A 24,115-nucleotide genomic window follows, 5' to 3' on the forward strand; every position below is an offset into this window, starting at 1 on the left:
TAAACATGACTTGGGGTGAATTTAGTTGACCAGTCTGGGACTATGGGACATTTTGGCCCAAAGAATTCCAGGGAGATGCAGTCAGTTCCAGGTCTAAATGAGAGTGTGTGCAAGTGCGTCAGAGAATGGCCTACATGAATCCTTAGTGGAACCGTGGAACCAATCCCATCTCCATGGTCTAACGAGGACCATGGCTCAGGCAAGAGCCAGAGAATTTCCAAGCATGAGACAACCCAGCAAAATCCTACTGATTCCACATTTTTAGTCACTCCTAATATGCTCCTGTCCTGAGTTTCCAAGGGGATCAAAGAAGTCATCTGCCTAAAATGGAACAAAATCCAACTTCAAATTATTTTCCTCTGCTTGTTCTATTTCAAGATGCAGGTGTAATTTGGCTCTTACTTATAATCTACTTTATACCAGTAACTCTCTCTTCAGGCTACTAAGGGTGATTTTTCTAATGCACAAATCCAATACTGTTAAAATGTTAAAATACTTCAAAGGCTTCCTATTGCCTAAAGTGCAAACTCTAAACTACTCAGCAAAGATCCTTGTGATCTGGCCCTTCCCTACTTATTTGGCCTCAGCATTTTGCCTCTCACTAAACTACTTATAACTCTGTGCTTTCTCATGTGGCCATGGCTTTAAATGTCCTGTCCCTTCTGCCTGGAATGCCCTTCTCACTTTCCGTGTGGCAAACTCCTATTCTTCTCAAGATCTTAGTTTAAGACCTTCTTCCTCTGTGAATCTTTCCTTAATCCCTCAGGCAGTCACAAGCAACCCTCCCTGGGTCCATACTAACCTATGGGCACATACCTCCTTCACAAACGAGGAGGAAAGACAATATAGGCTTCAAGTCAGAAAGCCTGGAGTTCAAATTTTGGCCCTCCCTCCAGGCCAGTCAGAACACCAACCAGAGGAAAAGAAACCTTCATCTCTAGCCTAATGTATAGTTCACTGGTATGGTTTTCCTTATGTGGAGATAGATGCAGGGGAGTGTAGCCAAAAGACTCAGACTTCCTGGCAAGGTCATCCCTATCTGGGATTGACAATATTAAAGGCGTAATTCGGGCCAGGCACGGTGGCTCACGCCTGTAACCCTAGCACTCTGGGAGGCCGAGGCGGGTGGATCGTCTGAGCTCAGGAGTTCAAGACCAGTCTGAGCAAGAGCGAGACCCTGTCTCTACTAAAAATAGAAAGAAATTAGCTGGACAACTAAAATATATATAAAAAATTAGCCAGCCATGGTGGCACATGCCTGTAGTCCCAGCTACTCACGAGGCTGAGGCAGGAGGATCACTTGAGCCCAAGAATGTGAGGTTGCTATGAGTTAGGCTGATGCCACAGCACTCTACCCCAGGCAACAGAGTGAGACTCTGTCTCAAAAAAAAAAAAAAAAAAAATGTAATTCATTTTGCTCCTTTTGTTCCATCTGATGGAAGCTGGCACCCATGCAGGTTTGCTAATCACAAGCATTCAAGTATCCTAGTTCCCCTATGTTTTCATTATAAATTTATTATTGAAAATAAATGTCTCACTTTTGCCACGTATTGGGCAAAACCATTTAAACTCTGAGCCCTCCTGTCTCCATTTGTAAATAATGTGTTGTGAGGATTAGAGAAAATATATTTAAATATCTAGCACAAATAGTGGTCCATAGTAAGCATCCTTATAAATATTATTATAGCACATTCTAATTATTCATCTATGTCTTTCCCCTTACTAGATAGTAAATTCCTCAAGGGCAAGAAATTCATCTTTGTATCCCCAATACCTAACCTAGCACATCAGTGCTGGGCACATGGTAGAAAATCTGGGAAATGCACTAACATGCACATGTTTTGTCATCCCAACAGACAGCCAGCCCCAGGAGAGCAGAGAACTTGTCATGCGCTTCTCTTAAATCCTCCACAGCAGCCACCACAGTTGTCGGTCAAATTAGTAAGCAGATTCAAGGCACATGTATGAGTGGACCAACATGTTTTTCTTAGGGGTTGCTACACTGTGGAAAATCACATGATGCAAAGTCTGAAGAACTAGGTTCTAGCCTTGGTTTACTCCCTCAGTGTGAGATGTGCTAAAATCCCTAGGCTTGTTTTCTGCAAAATATGGGAGAGAAAGATCTTGCAGGTTATCATAGGATGAGATAAGATAGAATAAAGCACCATATAAATAAATGTAGAATATAACTAAGAGGTACAAGAGAAACACTCATATCAGGTTTTATTATTTACAGGAAAATGGTTCTGCCTTCTATGTATCCCACTCCAAGATAGAATAAAAAAGCATTATATACCATCATTATGCTACGTTTATATAATCTTCACACACCTTATAAGCTTGAAGGAAGTATCCTAGGAAAATTTGGTTTTGACATTCAAAATGTAGAACACTGCCCTGGCCTAATCCAGTTGTAATCACTGGGCAACAAGTACCCTGGGACCACTTTTCAATCTGTCAACCTGCAGCATGGCTTAAATAGGGCAAAAAATGCCAAATTTCTTCTTTATTTTCTTACAAAGGTTAAGTCAAAGGCAAGGCCAGGAATTGAACAAACTTTTTTCAAAGAAAACAATGTTCTTGACTTACACTGAAACAAATTAAATGGACTGCTTAGAGAACTATGCTCTATTTAGAAGAGTTTTCTGGTAATCTAAAGTTAATCAGAAAACTTAATTTTATTCCAGCCTCTCTTTAAATTCTTCTTAATATTTATTAGCCTACTAACCTAACTTCGTAATTTAGTAGGTATGGTGTACTGAGCGTAATTGAATCTTTGTTTATAGATTTAAGACTACTTGGCAGGGATGTTGTAGAAAGGATGTAAGCATCAAATGAGTAGTTGACTTTAGATAAACATTCAGATTGTCTTCGAATCTGACAGTAACTAGTTGAACTTTCACTCATAAAAATGAGCACCTTTACTTCCAAATTGTCAATAAAAAAATGAGCATCAATTATCATTTGGCAGTATGGAAATATGAACTCATAGCCGAGAGACAATATAGCATAGTGGGTAAGACTGAAGACGATGAAAGCCAAGTTGTCAAGATTTCTGTCCTGGCTCTGCTACTTGCTAACTCTGTGACCTGAGCAAGTTATGTAATCTCTCTGCCTCAGTTTCCTCATATGCAAAATGGGAATACGAGTACCTATCTCAGCCAGGCATGGTGGCTCATGCCTGTAATCCTAGGCCAAAGCAGGAGGATTGCTTGAGGTCAGGAATTCAAGGCCAGCTTGAGCAAGAGTGAGACCCTGTCTCTACAAAAATTAGAAAAAATTAGCCCAGCACCGTGGCGCGCACCTGTAGTCCCAGCTACTTGGGAGGCTGAGGCAGGAGGATTGCTCAAACCCAGGCATTTGAGGTTGCAATGAGCTATAATGGTACCACTGTACTCCAGCCTGGGTAACAGAGCAAGACCCTGTCTCATTTAAAAAAAAAAAAAAAAAGTACCTATCTCATAGGGTGCCAATGAAGATTTAAAGAGTTAATACAGGCCGGGTGCGGTGGCTCACACCTGTAATCCTAGCACTCTGGGAGGCCGAGGCGGGAGGATTGCTCGAGGTCAGGAGTTTGAGACCAGCCTGAACAAGAGCAAGACCCCATCTCTACTAAAAATAGAAAGAAATGACCTGGACAGCTAAAAATATATATTAAAAAAAATTAGCCGGGCATGGTGGCAACATGCCTGTAGTCCCAGCTACTCGGGAGGCTGAGGCAGAAGGATCGCTTGAACCCAGGGAGTTTGAGGTTGCTATGAGCTAGGCTGATGCCGTGGCACTCACTCTAGCCTGGGCAACAGAGTGAGACTCTGCCTCAAAAAAAAAAAAAAAAAAAAAAAAAAAAGAGTTAATACATCTAATGTGCTTGGAGCAGTGCCTGGCACTTAGTAGGTGTTCAAAACAATGTGAGTTATTCCGCTTTGTATTAGTTTAACGCGTCAAAATATTAGGGACTGCCCATACATTATTCCATTAAAGCCTTAAAACAACCCTTTAAGGTAGATGGTAGCTCATTTTAAAGATGAGGAAACTGAAGTTCAGAGAAGATGAATGCCTTGCTTAAGGTCAGTGTCTCAGACAGGGCCTGAATCCAGGGTCCTCTGCCTCCCAAGCCTGTGTTGTCTCCATCACAGCACCCTGCTTCCTCAGTATGCCAAAATTGTTGAGTGTGTACAAAACTGAGTTGAACTTATGCTAACTCAATATATATCCTATAAACTGCCTTTTGAAATAATCCCTAGTACCTGCTTGCTTTCTCGTCAATACTCTCATTCTTAAAGTAGAACAGAAATAACTCCATTAATTAAAGATTCACTGAACCATGGTTTACCTATACCAGGAATGTATAAATGGTGAAATTCAAACAGGTAAATACACTCCACTAAAATGGTGAACCTTCCTCAGCCTATTTCTTGTCTTAAATCCTTTGTTGTTCTTTACACAAGACTATAAAATTTTGCCCATTTGATTATCCCAATTCTTTTCTGAATTAAGACCCTTGTCTACTACTCTTCTAACCATTGTCTCAACTGCTGTATGCTACTTAGTGTCTATGTCCTGTCACTGCAAAATGGTAACTTCTGGGCTCTTGAAATCCCCAAAGTATCTGTCCAGGACTAAACATAACTAGCATTCAACTGCTTGATGCTTTGAATTTGAATGATCTAAAACAGACACTAAACAAAGTATTTTTTTTCCATTCTTCAAGAGCAGTCCAGTAAAAGATATGCCATATGGAAGGTAAGCCTTGAGGAAAAAAAAAAAAAGCCTAAAAGACCAAAAAGAAAGAAGCTAACTAGCCATGAAGAACTTTGAGTATTAAAAAAGGTGGGGGAGCCAAGGTAAGCCTCAAGAAACAAGGAGTCTGGCAGGAGCAAATGAGAAAAGTAAAGTGGGGGGAGTGGGAGGGAGTGAGAAAACATTTAGGGTTTGAAATGGAAGAGGAATTCTAGAGTTAAGGTGGGTTCTGATCCAATGGAAAAGTATTGGATCAGAAGCCTTACCAAGTTTCTCTGGCTAAGGAGCCTGGGTGGCCATCTGTGGGTGGCCTGCACTTAAGAACACAAAAAACTGGACACAGATACAAGTAGAGAGAAGTGTCATGCAGCAGGGAGTGGCAAGAGTCAATCCCAAATGCAGTCATTTGGGTACAATGTGCCCTTCAGAGAGGGCACGGTGACAGCATGGGCGAATTTACAGAGCTGCCAGGGCAATAACTCAGAAAGCAATACTGCCTTCTCACAACAAAACGAGGCAGCCCCAGAATGTTTCACGGTGGTAAAAGCTGCATTACAGCATACTGAGATCCCGGAACCAATGAAAAGAGACAAGTTTACCAAAACGAGTCTTGACACAGAGTACGTTTCTGGCAAATACATTATTAGACACTCGTTCTACTCATGTCCTGAAGAAACTATTTAGTTTCCTTATATGGCCCTTCTCTTCAGCTCTCCCTGTATAATAACTAATGTCTTCTTAAAGAAACAAAGATAGAAAAGGAATAGAACCGTTCCACTCATTCCCTCCCACCCCACTTTTTTTGCAGGGAGGTGAGTGGAGGCTCATATTATTGAGAATATCAGAGAAGAACTACCAACTTTTGAAATCACTTTTTAAAAACTGATTCTGCCAAAGAAATCTATGTTGATGGGGGAAGACAAGGGAAACATTGCAATTATCTACGCTCGCTGCCAGAATTAAGCAGCCTTGTTCTAACCATAACAGTTTTCTTTAATCCCATTAGAATTTTAACTTGAATACTCTACTAGAACAAAGATAGAATGTGCATGCATGGGTAGAAATACTATCACGGCATACGAAATCAAAGAAAATGTCAGCTGTCACTCTTAACTGTGAATCAACTTCTAATGTTACTCCTCTTGTTAAAATTCTTTGATTGGCCCCCATTATCTACAAATGAAATCCAAACTCCTTAGCAGGACCCCAACTTCACTCTCAATACATTTTTTCCCCTATTCTCAAATTCTACAGTCCATTTCTTGCCAAAAGCCATGTTGCTCTTCTGCCTCGAAAATCCTTTCCATTCCTCTTTGCTTGGTAAAATCCTACCCATCTTTCAAAGAACTGCTTGGTTTTTCTCTCCTCCAGAAAGACTGCCTTGACACCCACTCTCCTATGAACTCTTGGAGGACCCTGTGCTTATGTGTCACTGTACTCATATATGGCACTGTCATTTCATTTTACTGGCTTGTGTCCTCCACTAGATCGGGAGGACAAGTGCCAAATTCTATGGTTTCTATTATATTTTCTAGTTCCTAGGTCAGAAGCCTGACACATAGATACACCATAGTAAATAGAACTATCTATAAAATCTCACTTTGTTTCAAATAGAAAAATATCTACTCTCTTTAAAACCTTTTATAAAATAGGACAACTACCTTCCCCTTTGACCACATGGATGGCCAGAATGATTTTGAAAGAGTATACCATCTGGGTCATATCCTTGATACAATTTTAGGAAGCTGATGGCTGATTGCTTCACTTATGACATCAGAAAGTAGGCCAACATTTGTAGGGAGCCTATGTGCATGCCACTATGTACTGAATTTATGCTACGTACACATTACTTTAGTCTTGACAACCCATGGTAATTCATTTTAGCTCCATTTTGATAAAGAACCCAAGGCTCAGAAATTTGCCTAAGGTCATGTAGCTATAATAGTAAGTTATGAAGCCAAACTCACACAGTGTGCAAGATCAGGACTAGATTTCCTTCTAAATGAACTAAAAATTGAGGTTGGCTCAAAGTAAGATTTCCCTCAGGGCCGAAAAAATGATGAAGGCAGCAAATAAACTTGTGCATCTCAGACTATGGGCATGCAGTTTTAACAATATAAATGGAAAACCAGCCTTGTTCCCAGACTTTAAATAATTATACACACTGCTGTCATCCTGTCAAATGATAGACTCATCAGACATTCAGTTTGAAGCAGTGTTTTAAAACAACTTCTCATTTATTTAACTCATGTGGATAACATGGTAGAGTATTATGCAAAAAGAGAAAAAAAGCTACCACTCAAACCTTGCAGAGTTTAGGCAGCATATTGGGCATAGAGATCACAGGATCTGCATTATCCCTTGAAAAATGGAACTCCAACCAGCACCAGATTTTTTCCAGTTCAAATTCAGTTTTATTAGAGATCCCAGCATAATTTTTTAAAAAAAGACTAGATTGTTGCTTTTTCTTTAATCTTCCATTACTATTTAGAAAAATGACTACAGGCAATGACAAAAATAACCATTTAAAAGGGATTCCTTTCCAGAAGGTTTTTGTAAAGTTTTGAGTCCAGGCTTTTCATCCTTCTCTCCATCCTTTTCATTTTAAAAAGAAAGTGTTTTGGATTACGTCAACCTTTTACTCAGCTTGCTATACAAAGCTGCTTCCTTCTCAAGTCCTAGACATAATGCCAGGATTCATCTCCCAAACCTCTGGTCTTAATCAAATTCATGCTAAAGAAGCTTGCGTTAATCCCAAGGTCAGTCACAATCCTAACCTTAAACAGGAGACGGCTGATTGCAATACTTACGACACACACCAGGCTGAGGCGGAAGGAGGTCAGACACTCCTCGTCTGTTACGCGTGCGTCACACCAGCAGGCCGGCCTGTTCCCTTCCCCAGAGCTCACTGTACAAGATCAGTGCAGCATCACCTCAGTCCACTGAGCTCACTTGCCTGTCTAGCCATAATGGAAGTAGCTTGAAAGTTATCACTGGAATAGATGATTTTCCATAAGTAACAAACAAAAATGTTTTGTTTACTATTTATACCTACTAACAATTCAATCTCTCCATCTCTTCTCGGACAGCCTGTACTTTTAGGCAAATCGGGGAGCTAAAAATACAAAGGAACAACATCTATGCACAAATGTGTATCTTATCTTCCTTACTAACTTCCTGGAAAACTGCTGTTTCTGAACATTCCATTTTCTTGAGGAGAAATTTTATGTAACTGTTGTACACTGTATGAAGGAAGGGATTTCTCTTGTTAGACTTTATCTCATTGTATAGGTTTCACTCTCTAGGTATTGAGAGTGAGAAGGGGGGGAGACGAACAAACCATACAGAGCAGTATAAAGTACACTCTGTGTCAGCAACACGACAACTCCTCTAATATCGTTCATGCTGACTAAGTAATTTCTGGTGGAGTTGAATACATCATTAAATTTCTATTTGTGTTCTGCCTGAGGCTTTTCCCTAACCACTAATTGCGAGTGAAGGTCTAGAGAGCTTTTGTGAAAGGGGCAGAACACAAGCAATGTCCTGGTCTGTAGCCAGGTGTCAGTGTACTGTATGATACAGGAAGAGGATTACAGTGAGATTTTTGTTTCAGCCTTTAGTCCAACCAAGATTTAAAAGACTTACAGAAAACAGCTTCATTGGGTTGGGGGACAGAAGTGTAGAGAACAGAAGATAGGAGGACAGGGGGCGTAGTAAACACATCCAGTAGAATTCAGGGGTAAAAAGTACCCACACAAGTTCACAGAGTATAAAGGAACAAGAAGGAATACTTTCTGCACCACATACACATCAGGGGATAGGGTGAGTGGGGCACAGTGGATTAGCCACTAAATGGCTTCTGTGATAATTCTGAAACCTGTTCCAGTTTAATTTTGGAATAAATTCTTCTGGACAGGTCAAAGATTGTGCTTTAAAAATGTCATTAGAAGGTTACAGCTTTTAAAATATTCTTTTGCCTCCTGCTTCTAGGTGATTTCCTTTTGGTTAAAAACCAGAAATAGTATAAACCTCACAGGATGAAAGAACAGTCTTTTGATACAGGTGAGGTGAGCATCTAGATGAACTTACACAGTAAGTGAGAGAGTCTATACTTCTTGGTCTTCTCCCTTGGCCACTCCAAGTCTCTGACCTACCAGAGATGGCAGTTTATTTCCTGTGGAAGAAGCCAGTAATAGACACTTGTCTGTTGGCTTTGCCCAGAGCAGCAGTCCCTTTCTTGGGGCCCTTTCGTTCCTCTTTGGGTTCTTTTTTCACAGGCATGGCTGAGGGTCTGTGTACAGAGGATGTCTTCATCTTAAGCTCCTCTTCACTATCTGTGCAGGATTCACTCTCGTAGAATTTTTCAGTCACTGGTAGAATAAGGAAAAATGGAATATGGGTGGGTTGAGTCATTCACACTGTCAAGAGAATGAGATGTCTTGCTCACCCCAATCAACTCAGACCCTCTAATCAAGACAGGTGTGCTTACCTAGTACCAAACCTTTCTCCCACTGAGAGATCAGATCTAGCTTCAGGTAAGAAGTATGGAATTCTGAGCTCACGGCCTCTAGTTGGGGCTCAGAATTAACATTCACTCTTCCTCCCTCATTGCTATGTCCCATGCTTTTAAATGAGACTTTATCATTTAATTGTCCAAATCCTTTATGTGAGTCCTGGTCTATGCTAGTCAACTTCCTTAGCTCTACATCTGAACTGTCTATATCTCAAACACCTACTTACAACTCTACACTGTGGCTGGCTTCTTAAGTCTCATCTGCCTGACCCACAGTGCCTATTCCCACTGGTGGTCTTAAATCTCTGGTCTACTTGCCTGCCCCATTCTGTGTAGCCAAGCTCACCACCACAGACCTTCTTGGCTAGCTCTATCCTGATGTCACCCACTCTCTGCACATCCTAAGTACAGAGAATTGGAGCTTACTCAGCTGTTCAGTTCTTAGTTCTGAATGGCTGCTAATTAACCCAAGACTTAGCAGTAGTAGTCTACATCATGAAGGTAACTGTCCCAAGCAAATTCCGCCAAATAACACACTTGACAGTTTTAAGGAAGGACAGTGATACAATGAGAAACAAAGTTACTGGAGTTCTCTTACTCCCTATCAGCCAAAGGCACAATCTGACTTTTCCCCTGCTATTAAAACTCATTGAATCCTCCCCAAGGGAAACCTGGATAAGAACTACATCAGTGAGCAATCATCATGAGCAAGTCCCAAAGGACACAGACACAGACAGTGCCTTCCAAACACGACGTCACAGAACTGAGGAGGGTCTCTTTCTTACTACTGTAATACATACACCAACCACCAGGAACAGTATCATGACACCTTCCTATGACTTTAGAGAGCTGCAGCAGCTGTAAAACCAATACCATCTAAATTCTTTCTCAGCCTTCCTGGTTGCAGCAAGTGATAGAGAAACAGTGAAGAAAAACACTTTTTTTCTGGCTGAAAAGAATAACCTAATATGCATAATAAAGGCTCAAATGATTAAAGTGAAAGGTACTTTATCTCATTAAAGAACAAAGGTAGTCTCAAGTTCTTAATTATTGATAATTCTTTCTAATAAATTACATTAGTCAAACTGTCCTAGAGGCATAAGCTTTGGAATCAAATGTATCTGTGTTCTAAAACCTAGTCTGCCACTTATATAATCTCAAATTTAATGTGTATCAGAACCACCTGTAGGCCTTATTAAAATGCAAATTGCTGGATTTATTTCCAAAGTTTCAGACTCAGTCTGAGGTGGGACCCAAGAATTTGCCTTTCTAACATGTTCCCAGGTAATGCTGGCTGATGCTGCTGGTCCGGAGACCACACTTTGAGAATCAATGTTCTTTCCTCCCCTGTTTAAAATGTTAAAGTGTTATTGTCACTGGAGCATTCCTTCACCCTTATCCATCTAATTCCACTAAGACTGCATAATTAACAATCCCCTCCCCTAAGAGTTCCTAGAATTTGTCTTTACTTTTAAGACCCTACAATTCACTTTGATGACTCCTGCTCCGTTAGAGGCTAAAAAATACTGATAAGCTTTAAATTATATTAAGTGTTTTCAAAGGCCTTACTACTCAAACAGTGCTCCACAGATCAGAGGCATCAGAATCTCTCATGAGCTTTTTTAGAAATGCAGAATCTTGGGTCCCTGCTGAACCAGAATTTCAATTTTAGCAAGATCTTCCAGTAACGTACATAGCAAAGTTTGAGAAATGTTGCTTTAAAATACTTAGGGAATTTCCATGGCATACCTATTAGTTTAGCAATTATGATCCCAGAACACCACCCCCATCTCACATGCATCTTTAAAAGCATTATGTAACTGAATGAATGAGACAAAATTATGAGCTGTTATTTATTAAATACCTTAAATTAGGAAAGTCTGAAGAGCCATCTACAGATACAGAAAGGAAATGACTCACTACTGGGTGGTGGTATAAGACTTAGCTCCTTCATAAGCTATATTCTGTATTCAAATGGCAACATGTCTATAATATTACACTTCAGCACCATCAATTAGCTCATTATTTTATTACCTTTTTTTTTTTTTTTAAAGAGACGAGGTCTCACTATATTGCCTAGGCTGGTCTTGAACTCCTGGCCTCAAGTGATCCTCCCACCTCAGCCTCCCAAGTAGCTGGTATTCCAGGTGCAAGTAACCACACTGATTTTTTAGAGATGGGATCTCATTATGTTGCTCAGGCTGGTCTCAAACTCCCGACCTCAAACTCCCGATCTTCCTGCTTCAGCCTCCCTAGTAGGTGGGACTAAACATGCAAGCCACAATACCCAGCTCAATTTCATTACTTATAATAGTAATGGAACCACTGGTTGTCTCACTGCCAATTTTGTGCAATACATTGCTTGGAGGAGTTAAAAAACAGAGCAGCACCAACAAAATTTCTTAAGCAGCATATTTGGTATACTTTAAGAGCTAAAAGGCATATTCTATATGCAAAGCTGCAGCTACTTCAAACTCCAGGACAAAGGAGGTGTCAACTTGAAAATATAGGACTTTTATTTTAGCTGAATAACGCTTTTTGGGACTGCCATGAAAAAAAAAATAAAAGCCTGGTTTGCATAAGCAACATCAAATTTCTTTTTCATTCAACTGCTTTGCTCTTAAAGATCAACCCCTTGTCCGAGAGTCCACCCCAAACCTGTCTCAGGGGCTCAACTCCCCAGTCTCTGATTCAAAATCACTGAAAGGGAAAGATCAGCTTTTTAAAACCATAGAACAAATCTGATCCAGCATAGGACAGGGCAAGCCTCTGTGCTGGTACATCTGGAACAGTCTGAGCAGAGAGGGGAAAGCAGAACTCCTTTGTTGGTAACCAAAGCCAAGATTCATTAGGTTGAGCTTGGACTAAAAACCTTTTTTAAAAAGTGCTATGTGAGCACAGTTTTCATTGTTGCATCCAAGGCTCTTAATAGTCCTGTCTGGAGACAGGAGTGCAAAAAAGTCCACATCCCACACCTGGCCAAAACTTGAGTACTATGTTTTAAACAAAGCAATAGGTAATTATTTACAAATTCCCAATGAACTCTCACAAAGATATATTTGATTTTTTTCTTTTGGGGTAGGAGGAGGAAGAAAAAACATGGCACTGATGCTTCTGTCTTCTTAAATTTAGAAGAAAAAAAAAAAGAGAATAAGAAATTCAACGGTAAATACATACATTACCACCAATGGCCAAACCAAGAGGCTTGAAAATGAACTATTAGAAGACTGAAAGCCAAAAAGGAACAAAAAATCCACTCAAAGTCCAGAATTCATAGGCTCACAAGAAATTTGGCACTGAAAAGGCAGAATTTCCACATGTAAAGATTTTTATTCCCCAATCACATGCTACAATTAAAATGGCAGAGGCCTTTTCAGAGGAGTAGGAGGTGGGGAATAATGAGACAGGGCACACGACCAACAGAATGTCTTCACTAGTTTTGAGAACCACATTGCCTAGGAAAAGCTGATTCTTCACAGACAATCTTTTTAAAACAGAAATTTGAAGTAGAAAAGGAAAATCAAGAAAGGGAAAACAAATCTTCTCTAGGAGATCCAAGCTGTGGCACGTGCCACAGTAAAGCAGAAATGACAATCATGGGTTAGCCAACCATCACAACGTTTAATATTTAAGAGCATAAACCCACAGCTCTTTTCAAACACAAAAATATCAGGTCTCACTCAAGTGCTAAATCCTAAAAGGCTCACAGAAGTCTGATTTGATTGTGGAAAGGGCAGAAGCTAAAACATGGCTGAAGAATCAGCCAGTAATTCAAAGCCTGAATTCTAACTCCTCTCTAGGCCCTCATAACACTCACATGCTTTTACCTAACAAGGCTTACAAACAGAAAATATAAAGGAAGCAGTCTGGATGAGTCATACCCCTCTGAAGAACAAATGGAACCGAATACCACAGAACACTCTTGATACTCTCTTCAGACCCTAATCATCTGTAGGAGCTTCTTTTCCACTGTTCAAATTTATAAAACCACCATTCCAAAAAAACAAATGTTTCTTGACATCTATGATAACATCTTAAGTTTGTACTGTGGTTTTCATCTTGAGAGTGTTTTAAGATACGTCACCTGAATCTTCTTAACAACCCACATTTAGGCAAAATGGATATTTTACTTCCATTGCACAGATCAAGAGACTCTCCACCAAAGATGACATGACTTTTAGCCAAGATCTCAGTGCTTATTTTTTTTATAGTGTATGGACCAAACAAGAACCCAGGTGTTCTGAATTTAGTCATAGCATTCTCTATACTCTGCTACTTGAAGTGTGGGCCACAGACAAGTAACATCAGCATCACTTGGGAGGTGATTCATATGCAAATTAAAGTTTGAGATGCACTGCTCTAAAAAGGATTATGGTACCTCTTTCTACAGTAATAAGAGATCCTATCTCTGGATTTGGAGCCAAAAATTTGTCTTACCCATAGAGCCATCTGCATCCACAAAAGTTTTAGATTTCAGTACACGTTTTCGTTTTCTTTTGTTTTCTCCACTTGAGCTCTAAAAGATCAGAGGATACAATGTTAAGTTGACCAATGAAGCTACAGAGAAAAATAACAATAGCTTTTAAATCTATAACACTCACTCTCCAATATTCCATTATGATAAAAAGTTCAAAGAGCAACACTACACATTAATTTCTGGGGACCAACCCAACCACCCAGACAAGCTATGCTCACTGTATGCACAGGTTTGATATTTCTTCATTGTTTATGAGAAGGAAAGTAACATGCTAAGGAAAGAACTATGTTCATTCAGCCAACAAACTTTTGTTGAGTAGTACAGGCACCATGGTTAAAAAGACAAACAGGATAAGGACTTTAGTGGAGGAGAGAGACAAGGAAAGCAGACCACTGCAATATACCATGGTCAGGGCTTTAACGGAGAACTGGGGAAGATAATGGGAACACATACAGACAGCCCCAAACCAGACCAGTGGTTTTCTATGGCTTATGCCCTTGCAGTAGATACTTGGTATATCAGCACTGACATTTCAACATTACACTCATCTAATTTAGTCTCAAACAGGAATTACTAATACCAATTTCCCTTCATCTCCACTGGACTCTTTCATCCCATTTCCTCTTCAGCTAATGAGGAAATCAATGTAAGATTTAAATGACAGCAGTCTGAACACAATAACTTAAGGGAAAACTAATAGCCACTAAGAAAAAAAAAACTTGTTAGCACCCATTATCTCTTATCTACACTAATAGACGTAGACAAGATGCAGCTGAAGATCATTCAAAACTTCATTTCCCCCAGCCTGAGCAAGAGCAAGACCCCATCTCTACAAAAAAAGAGAAAAATTAGCCATGCACAGTGGCATGCACCTATAGTCCCAGCTACTCTGGAGGCTGAGGCAGGAGGATCACTTGAGCCCAAGAATTTGAGGTTGCAGTGAGCTAGGATCACGCCACTACACTCTAGCCCAGACAGTGAGACCCTGTCTCAAAAAACAAACAAAAACCAAAAAAAAACCCTGTATTTCCCCATTGGTTGCCAATTTTTCCTACCCAGCCCTTTTCCAGAAGAGCCTCTAAAGAGCAACAAATGTGCATGAGTTGTTTGTTCCCCTCTATCTTTCACATTTTGCTCTGATATAGGTAGGACCTCTTTTTGCAGGATTCCAACAGGAGTTGTATAACACAGCAGAGATGCTGAAGGTCATGAAAAACAAATCAGCTCCCGGGATCCACATCTGCAACCCTCCTGAGACTATACCCTACAGCAAAATTTCCCTTCAGGTGAGAAGGGAGGGAATGTCCATTCTGTACAACCTGTAGGAGAGCAGAATGAGACAAGAGCCATCTACTGGCATTTGTGAAGTATACAGCAAGTGAACTGATTAAGCATAGTAGCTGTAGGTCCCTGGGCACTAAAGGACAAATGGAAATGCAAGCATCCCAGTATAAAGTTTTACCTTGATGGGAGGAGATTCGGAATCAGTCGTTGGCACTGGTTCAAGAGGTGGAGACACAGGAGGAGGGAGGGATGGTGACTCAGCTTCAGAAGCCCCAGGAGAGTCTGGGAAGACTAAAATAATGAAACAAGCTTAGATAAGAGAACTACAAGCGCTATCTGGTATAATGACTTCCCCACTGGTTCTCTAAACTTCCAGGTGCAGCAAAGGGCACTTTGGAAGCAGTAATTCATGATAACTAAAAACTTTATGGTTATACAGTTATCTTTAAAATACACATTTTATTAATTTTATACAAATAATATCAGAGAATCAAGAATTATTAGAGTTGGAAGTACCTTAGCTAAACGTTTTCTTTTACAGCTAAGTCAGGGTAGGAAGCTGGTTTATAAATATTATAAAAATTTATAAAAAATTATATCACTGATTACCTACCATGTGTCATGTATTTCACTTAATCCTCACTACAACCCTAAAAGACGGATACTATTATTTGTACATTACAGTTGAGTAAACAGAGGTTCAGAGAGGTTCCTTAACTTGCCAAGGTCTGATAGCTTGTGAGACAGCACGTTTTAACCCTCAGTCAGATTCCATAGCCTTGTTATTCCAAATATCCCATGCTGCCTTACCATTCAGGACCAGACATTTTCACTCAAGATCTAAGTGGAGATAATCCTCAGATTATACCAAATGTTCCATGCCAGAGTGTTTGTGATTGTGATCTCACGATTACTTGCATTACCTGACATATCTGTTAGATTGAAAATTTCTGGCTGATGTTGAGTATAAACTTGGGGGTGAGGGGAGGATCATCTTTGAAATGATGATCACAATTAAAGCTCTAACAACTAAGACTTGCTTAATACTTTGTATAGGAACTACTATTTCTAGTGATTGCCCCACTGATGAGGCTTGCTGTGCTACACTGAAATTAGCAGGAAAGAACACATGTAGGAAGGAAATATTGCTATGGAAGTGGCATCACCTGAGAAAAAAGCGCCACCAGAGGAATCCCATCATTTCTCAGTAGTTCCAGAAATAGTGGTCTTAGTGTAAGGCCCACAAGAAAGGAAGTGAAAATCCTCAGCTGACCTATTGCTTAATCACGACAAAAAAATTGCTGCTCAGGGGACTGGGTAGCTAGCTGCTTAGCCTCACCTGCTCCCTGAATCTCCTGGCTATATTTAAATTCTTAGCACAAGTCTTGGATCTAAAATTCTCCCAGCTGATTAGGTCAGTGTTAAAAATTATGACAGGGGAGGGTTCAAGGCCAAATGACCTAAAGACATGAAGCAGAAAAAGAGCCAAAATGAAACAATAAATTATACACTTCAAGTATAAAATGGGTCCCCAAATTTTATAAGCTCTGGGAAACAAGAGACAGAAACATAAAAGGAAAGTGGTCCAGCTATTAACCCAGCTCTGGGAGGCTACAACATGATGGGAGTTCAAGCAAGAGAAAAGTTAAACCCCAGAAGCAAGCATGCACTGCTTTGAAGGAATATTTATTAACAAAGTTGGGACACAATGGTAGATGTGCTACAGCGGTAGGAAGAAAGATCAGTCAACGAGGAAACCAAAGCAAAGGAATTTTGAGCACTCACAGTAATAAACTTAGGTGCTATTATTCTATTTCCAGTTCTGTAACCACTTCACTTAACCAAGGAAAACAATCCTAGTGGCACCCTCTAAAACCCTTCTCACCGCATTGTATGCAACTGTTTATCTAGATCCCTATTCTGGACTCTAAGCTCCAAAGAGGCAGTGACATCACAATTTCCCTGGTATTGAACACAGAGTAACAATTAAAAAAAAAAAGATAACGGAAAACTATCACTTTCTGAACTAAATTTGGGATGAGAAACATGCAGGCCAAGAAGATAACATACATCTCCCTGTTCCTTCCACACATTCCCCAATAGAAAAGTTATGATAATAAAGGAATAAAATGTATAACCCCCTATAACAGGGAAGAGAAGCAAAGGAGTCAAGAGCCCTTAATGATTAAGAAATTTCAACAAATCTCTGGAAGATGGATGGCAGATGGGAGAAAGTTGACAACAGAAACATCAGTCAATTAGATGAGTCAGTGGAGATTACTATCTATTATAAAACTTCTATTTTATTGGACTTTTAAAATTATGTATATCTATTACTTTGTTTAAACTTAAAAGAAAATATTTTAAGAAAAGATAGAGAAAACAAGTAGAATTTTCTAGACTTTGCAAATATCATTCTCACAATAACCCCACAAAAATCACCATTATTTCTGTTTTACACAACTGAGGTTCAAATTAAGAAAAAACTTGCCCATGTTCATATGCTACAATCCATGTGTCTGCCTTAGTCTTTAACAAGCCAAATATTCTGACTCAACACATTTTTGGGGGGGGGAAGGAAAAAGACTTCATTCCAGTGAACAGTTTGCAAACTGGGGAGAAAGGAAGGTACATTCCAGAGAACATATAGTAAAAGCTCCCGCTCGAGTTTGCAATCAACCCTGTTTATGTAACAGTAGGGTTGATACTTGCTTTGTTCTAATTGCCAAGTGCAGCTGAGTTCTGATTGGTTGACACAGCTGAGCCCTGATTGGTTGGTTCAAGTGAGCTCTGAAAGCGCTAAAGAGAAAAGGTGTGCTGACACAATACATTTTTACTGACATAAGCATAAGTAATGCTTGATACATTGGTATATTTAAAACATATTTGTAAGTAAGTAAATAAATAAATAAAACAGGCCAGGTGTGGTGGCTCACACCTGTAATCCTAGCACTTTGGGAGGCTGAGGTAGGAGGGTCACTTGAGGCAAGGAGTTTGAGACCAGCCTGAGCAACAGAGAAACCCTGTCTCTACGGAAAACATTCAAAAAAATCAGCCAGACATGGTGGTGCAAACCTGCAGTCCCAGCTACTTGGGAGGCTGAGGCAGGAGGATCACTTGAGCCCAGGAGTTTGAGGTTGCAGTGAGCTGTATGACGCCATTATACTCTAGCCGGGGCAACAGAGCTAGACCTTGTCCCAATCAATCAATCAATCAATTTGCAGCAAATTTGCAGCTCTTCAGATGAAAGATACACAAGTAGTCAAACATCACTTATCCCAGGAAAGCAAGCTTTGTTGAGGCAGAATAAAAACTGTGGTAAAACTAATTTCAAGGGTCCAACAATGTAAATACTTGTTTGTCAAAGAGTTCTCTGGCAGAGATGGGTAATTAGAATTCCTGGAAAGCAGTCACAGCTTTCTAGAACTCATTATTTTAAAAAATGCCTATTCTTACCTAAAAAGGAGGATCATTTGCTTAATATTCTCCATAAGCAACTTGAAAGGACTGAAAATGTTAGCAGAGACTTAAACATATTGGTTAAAACTGTATTTCTTCTTAGTAATGTAGGTATTATTCTTATTTCTTTCTGGGTCTGGGTTTTGTTTGTTTGTTTTCTTTACAAAGAGAGTATGTAGAACCACTAAAGGTACTTACGACCCTGCCAGGGTGAGGGAGAATGAATAGTCCAGTCCCTTGGGTAGAGAGTTACAAATATGAAATTAATGGAATGTTCGGAAAGAAGGTCCTTGCCAGTATGTCTACTACTGCTAAACATTTACTGCACACCTCAACAGGAAGAATAAAGTGAATAATAAGAAAACCAACTATATATCAAGCACTGTCCTAGCACTTTTGACATACCATCTATTTGATGTTCATAAAAAGCCTACACAGTTTGTGATAACACCCCCACTTCAGAGATGAGGAAACAAGGAATTAAAAAAGCTAAGTAATCTGCCTAAAGTCACATAGTAAGTGGTGGAGGTAAGATTTAAACCCAGGTCTGACTCCAAAGTCCTTGCATTTCCTCCACTCATGCTGCTCCTCTGTTAATTTCTAGCTTAAGACAGCGTATCGAATTAATATGACATATTCAGGGTAACACAAATAAAGCAATAATAAGTTAGAGACTGTAAAAAGGTTTAAAATAAAATCTCACTGGCTTTGAGACAAAGAAGAAATTTAAGAATCAAATGGCAGAGGTTTATAAATTTAGTCAGATGCCAAAAACTATCTTTGCCAGAGAAAAAAATCTGAGAACCTCTGCTCTGTATTATCTGTTATTATAGGTTATTTGCCTCTATCCCATTTCTTCATATTCCTTTCAAAACTAAATAAGTCCACTCATATTTCTAATCACCCACAGGTATTATTTTTGTGGGCTATGGATCAGAACTATAGAGTATTTCAGAAGTATGTAATGAGTGCTCAATCAACCATAGTAATTCCTCAATTTAGAGCTGTCTCCTTCACTAATACTACAGTATCTAGTTAACCTTTTTAATGTACATTAGGCTGATGGCTTCAAAGACGTTTCCAGAATCTTCCCCAAGGTCTTTTCCTGATTGGAAATAGGGAAGACTGTTCCAATTTGCACAAATTCCTAAATTTACTTCCTAATTATTTTCCCAAATGTCTGCATGGAGTTGCCCATCTTTTCTTTCAGTAGCCTTGGTCAAAGCATTTTTTTTTTTTTTTCTTCCAGTTTCGGTCAAAGCATTTTGATAAATGACATGGAATGAAAATACAGCAACTGCCCCTTCTAGGATGCTCACAATGCCCTACCCCTATTCATTCCAAAGAGCTATTAAAAACTATACCTCTGAAGGGTATCGTACCTCTCACAGGATATCAGAGGCTGTAATCCTTAACATGTAAGCATGAACGGTAGGATCTAAATCCACAGAATCAAAGATGGTACCTGTATCACAGAGAGACTCAACTTCCTGATACTATTTCTTAGATCTGTTTATTTCTTTTGCATTACTGTCATCTGTATATAAAATTTATTTTTTCACTCCCTTGTATAGTGGAGCTAATACCTTTTTTTGGAAGCCTCTGTTACCATTTGCAATTCTTTTTTTTTTTTTTGTTGTTGTTGAGACAGAGTCTCACTTTGTTGCCCAGGCTAGAGTGAGTGCCGTGGCGTCAGCTTAGCTCACAGCAACCTCAAACTCCTGGGCTTAAGCGATCCTACTGCCTCAGCCTCCCGAGTAGCTGGGACTACAGGCATGCGCCACTATGCCCGGCTAATTTTTTCTATATAGATTTTTAGGTGTCCATATAATGTCTTTCTATTTTTAGTAGAGACGGGGTCTCGCTCAGGCTGGTCTCGAACTCCTGACCTTGAGCAATCCACCCGCCTCGGCCTCCCAGAGTGCTAGGATTACAGGCGTGAGCCACCGCGCCCGGCCTGCAATTCTTCTTAGAGTAGTTTCTGGTAAGGATAGAGTCCTACAAGTTTAGTTTTGTTCTTTGATAGCATAGGAGGTTCCTTTTTTGCATTTATTATTCTTCTTTAATCTCTCTTAGTATCAGTTTGTTTGTATTTGTCTATGTACTGAATTCCTTTGGACTAGATTTCCCCCCATTCCCTAAAATGTTTTATACCCATCATGGCAAGAATTCACGAGAACTGATTACAGCAGCTCAAGCTTTTCATCATTGGCTCTCAAAGCAGGCTTTTCAGGGTAGAGTAGTCCAGTGTGCCAGTTCGGCCCAGGTGTCTTTCTCTTTGGCCTCCTTGTCTTTCTATTAATATATACTTTCCTTTACACAATTTGGGAAGAGATCTTGGCTTGTTGAATACTTGATATTCTTTTTAAAAAGCCTATTAATTTTTCCTGGTGAGATTCTTGCCTCTATTCTGTTTGCTTATCTTGCAACATTGCCCACAGCCTAAAACTAGAAGAGTATACAGTGTCATTTCCTTCCAACAATGGTACTGTAGATACTTCTAGTTTACCACAGTCTTACTTATGTGGCATGGAACATCACCAATACCCTTGATACCTAGAATATCACAATTCTTAAAAGATTCACATGATGGTAGCCAAAGAAATATCCATCGGAAGGAAAGAAAAGAGAAGAGAAGAGAAGGAAGGAATGAAAGAAAAAAAAGGAAAGGAAACGAAGGAAAGAAGAAAGAAAGAAAGAAAGAAAATGTCTTAGATAGTATATATAATAATATCGATAATCCACCTACTCTTTCCCTTTATGTTAGTTATTTCGGCAAATTACCAGAAGATCACAGTTCTGGTCAAAAGGCTAAAGTAGATTTCAAACAGAAGTAAATGCTCTATGTCTCCCAATGCTAGGACTACTCCTCTCAATGTGACCCATAATAAATTACTTTTTTAGCTACCTGAGCATCAAAATAAAAACTGATCCTCTAAGCCAAAAGTTAATAGTAATGCCCACCTTCATCTTCACTGCTGTCAGACTCAGGAAGTTTGATTCTTCGCCTCTTTTTCTTCATATTTTCAGTTTCCTTTGTCTCATCATCAGATAACTCTACTCTCTTCCCCCTGTTGCCATCCAGGAATAAATTAAACATGATACAGAGACCAAAAATTAAGTATTCATAGGCTCCTATGGGTTCTGCTTTATAACCCATGATCTTAATTCCAGAGGGTAGAAAACAGTAGTCCACTAAGGATTCTTTTTAAGGATATTCTGCTAACTGACCACAACTAGGTCACTTCATGGGGTGACCAGAATAAAAAATTTCTTTAGCTCTCTACAGACCACTGGAAGCTACGACCAGGCTAATCAAGAATCTTTTCAAATTTCTTCTTTCCCTATTAGCCTTTCAATCATTCAACAAGCATTAAATAAGCAGCTACTACCCATATACAAGGCTCTTTACTAAACACTGAGGATGCAAAGATCTGGAAGAAAATACTGTTCTCAAGAAACTCTGGCAAACACTACTGGCCAAAATGCAATGCGATAAATTTTACTGCACAAAAAAAAAAAATGTTATGATATATGATTCTGAAAACTTAAAAGCTAAGTAGAAGTTCATCAGGTAAAAAGGGGAGATAAATATTTTAAAGAGAAAGAACAACATGAGCAAAGGCATTGATATCCCTTAAAGTGATTCTAATGACATAATAAAAAATCTAGACTCCATTTTGACATTATTTGGCTCCTCTGGATATTCCATTACACTACTCATTCAATCAACAAATAATTTCTCAAGGGTCTATTGTGTGTTAGAAACACAAATATATATAAGACACAGTCTTTGTCAGCAAGTACCTTATGTCTTATGTAACTTTAAATATCAACATTTCTTTCTACCTCAAGGTACAAAAAAAACAAAGTAAACCCAAAGTAAAGGGAAATAATAAAGATAAGTGTAGAAATCAATGAGATAGAAAATATTTATAAAATTAACAAGTCTTTTACAAAACTGATAAAAGAGAAATATATATTACCAATCAGGAATGAAACAATGAAGGAATCTGTAGTGATAATTACACATTCTACAGAAACTCAAAGAATAAGGCTATATTGTGAGCAACTTTATGCCAATAAACTCAACAACTTAGATGAAACAGACACATTCCTTTAAAAACACAACTCAGCAAAAATGATCCAAGAACAACTAGAGAATCTGAATAGCTCTTTTAAAGAAATCAAATTCACAATAAAAAAAACCTTCTTACAAATAAAATCCAGGCCTGCATTCACTGGTAAATTTTATCAAACATTTAAGAAAGAAATAATATATATCTCACACAAACTCCTTCAGAAAACAAAGGAAACTCCTCCCAATTACAGTCATGCATTACTTAATGATGGGAGTACATTCTGAGATATTCATTGTGTGGTGATTTCGTTGTGTGAACATCATAGAGTGAACTTACATAAACCTAGATGGTATAGCCTATTATACACCTAGGCTTTATGGTATAGCCTATTGTTCCTAGGCTACAAATGTGTATAGCATGTTACTGTATTCAATAATGTAGGCAACTGTAACACAAGGTATTTGTGTATTTAAACATATCTAAACACAGAAAAGTTACAGTAAAAATATAGTATAAAAGATAAAAATGGTACACCTGTACAGGGCACTTACCATGAATGGAGCTGGCAGGACTGAACGTTGCTACAGGCAAGGCAGTGAGTGAGTAGTGAGTGAATGTAAAGGCCTAGGACATTACTGTACACTACTGTAGACTTTATAAACACTATGCACTTAGGCTACAATAAATTCATTAAAAAGTATTTTTCTTTCTTCAATAATAAACCAATCTTAGCTTAATGTAACTTTTTTACTTTATAAACTTAAAATTTTTTAACTTTTTGAATCTTGTATTAACACTTAATTTAAAACACAAACACACTGTACAGCTGTACAAAAATATTTTCTTTATAACGTTACTCTGTAAGCTTTTTAAAAAATTTAAATTTTTTTACTTTTAAAATTTTTTTGTTAAAAATGAAGACACAAACACACACATTAGCCTAGGCCTAAACAGGGTCAGGATCATCAATATCATTGTCTTCCATCTCCATATCTTGTCCCATCGGAAGGTCTTCAGAGGCAATAACACACATGGAGCTATATGATAACAATGCCTTCTTCTGGAATATCTCCAGAAGGACCTGCCTGAAGCTGTTTTGCAGTTAACTTTTTTTTATACATAAGTAGGACTACTATGCTGTGTGTGATGGCTCATGCCTCTCATGCCTGTAATCCCAGCACTTTCGGAGGCGGAGGTGGAGGCTCACTTAAGGCCAGGAGTTTGAGACCAGCTTTGACAACATAGCGAGACCTTGTCTCAAAAAAAAAAAAAAAAAAAAAAAAAAAGGACTACTAAAATAATGATAAATAGTATAGTAAACACATAAACCAGTAGCATAGTCATTTATTATCATTATCAAGTATTATGTACTATACATAATTGCGTGTTATGCTTTTATACAACTGGCATTACAGTAGGTATGTTTACATCAGCATCACCACAAATGTGAACAATGCGTTACACTACCATTTTGCAACAGCTATGATGTCACAAATTCTTGTCACTAGGCAACAAGAACTTTTTAGTTCCATTATAATCTTACGGGATCACTGTCATGTG

General features: G+C 38.9%; 1 protein-coding gene across 4 annotated transcripts in view; it reads right to left on the bottom strand.

Annotated features, from left to right (window-relative positions):
- Positions 1-6,590: 6,590 nt before the first annotated feature.
- Positions 6,591-24,115, bottom strand: part of POLD3 (DNA polymerase delta 3, accessory subunit) — a 47,782-nt gene continuing 30,257 nt past the window's right edge. For all 4 annotated transcript variants that reach the window (XM_069469253.1, XM_069469251.1, XM_069469250.1 and 1 more), the window contains 4 exons: positions 21,438-21,544; positions 15,193-15,305; positions 13,691-13,769; positions 6,591-9,110 (listed from right to left, as the gene is read on the bottom strand). In XM_069469253.1, the coding sequence (XP_069325354.1) occupies positions 8,908-9,110; positions 13,691-13,769; positions 15,193-15,305; positions 21,438-21,544 (502 nt within the window). In that variant the 3' untranslated portion in view covers positions 6,591-8,907. The remainder of the gene's footprint in view (positions 9,111-13,690; positions 13,770-15,192; positions 15,306-21,437; positions 21,545-24,115) is intronic.

The sequence above is a fragment of the Eulemur rufifrons genome, chromosome 6 (genome assembly GCF_041146395.1).
Source record: "Eulemur rufifrons isolate Redbay chromosome 6, OSU_ERuf_1, whole genome shotgun sequence".
In the NCBI taxonomy this organism is placed as follows: Eukaryota; Metazoa; Chordata; class Mammalia; order Primates; family Lemuridae; genus Eulemur; species Eulemur rufifrons.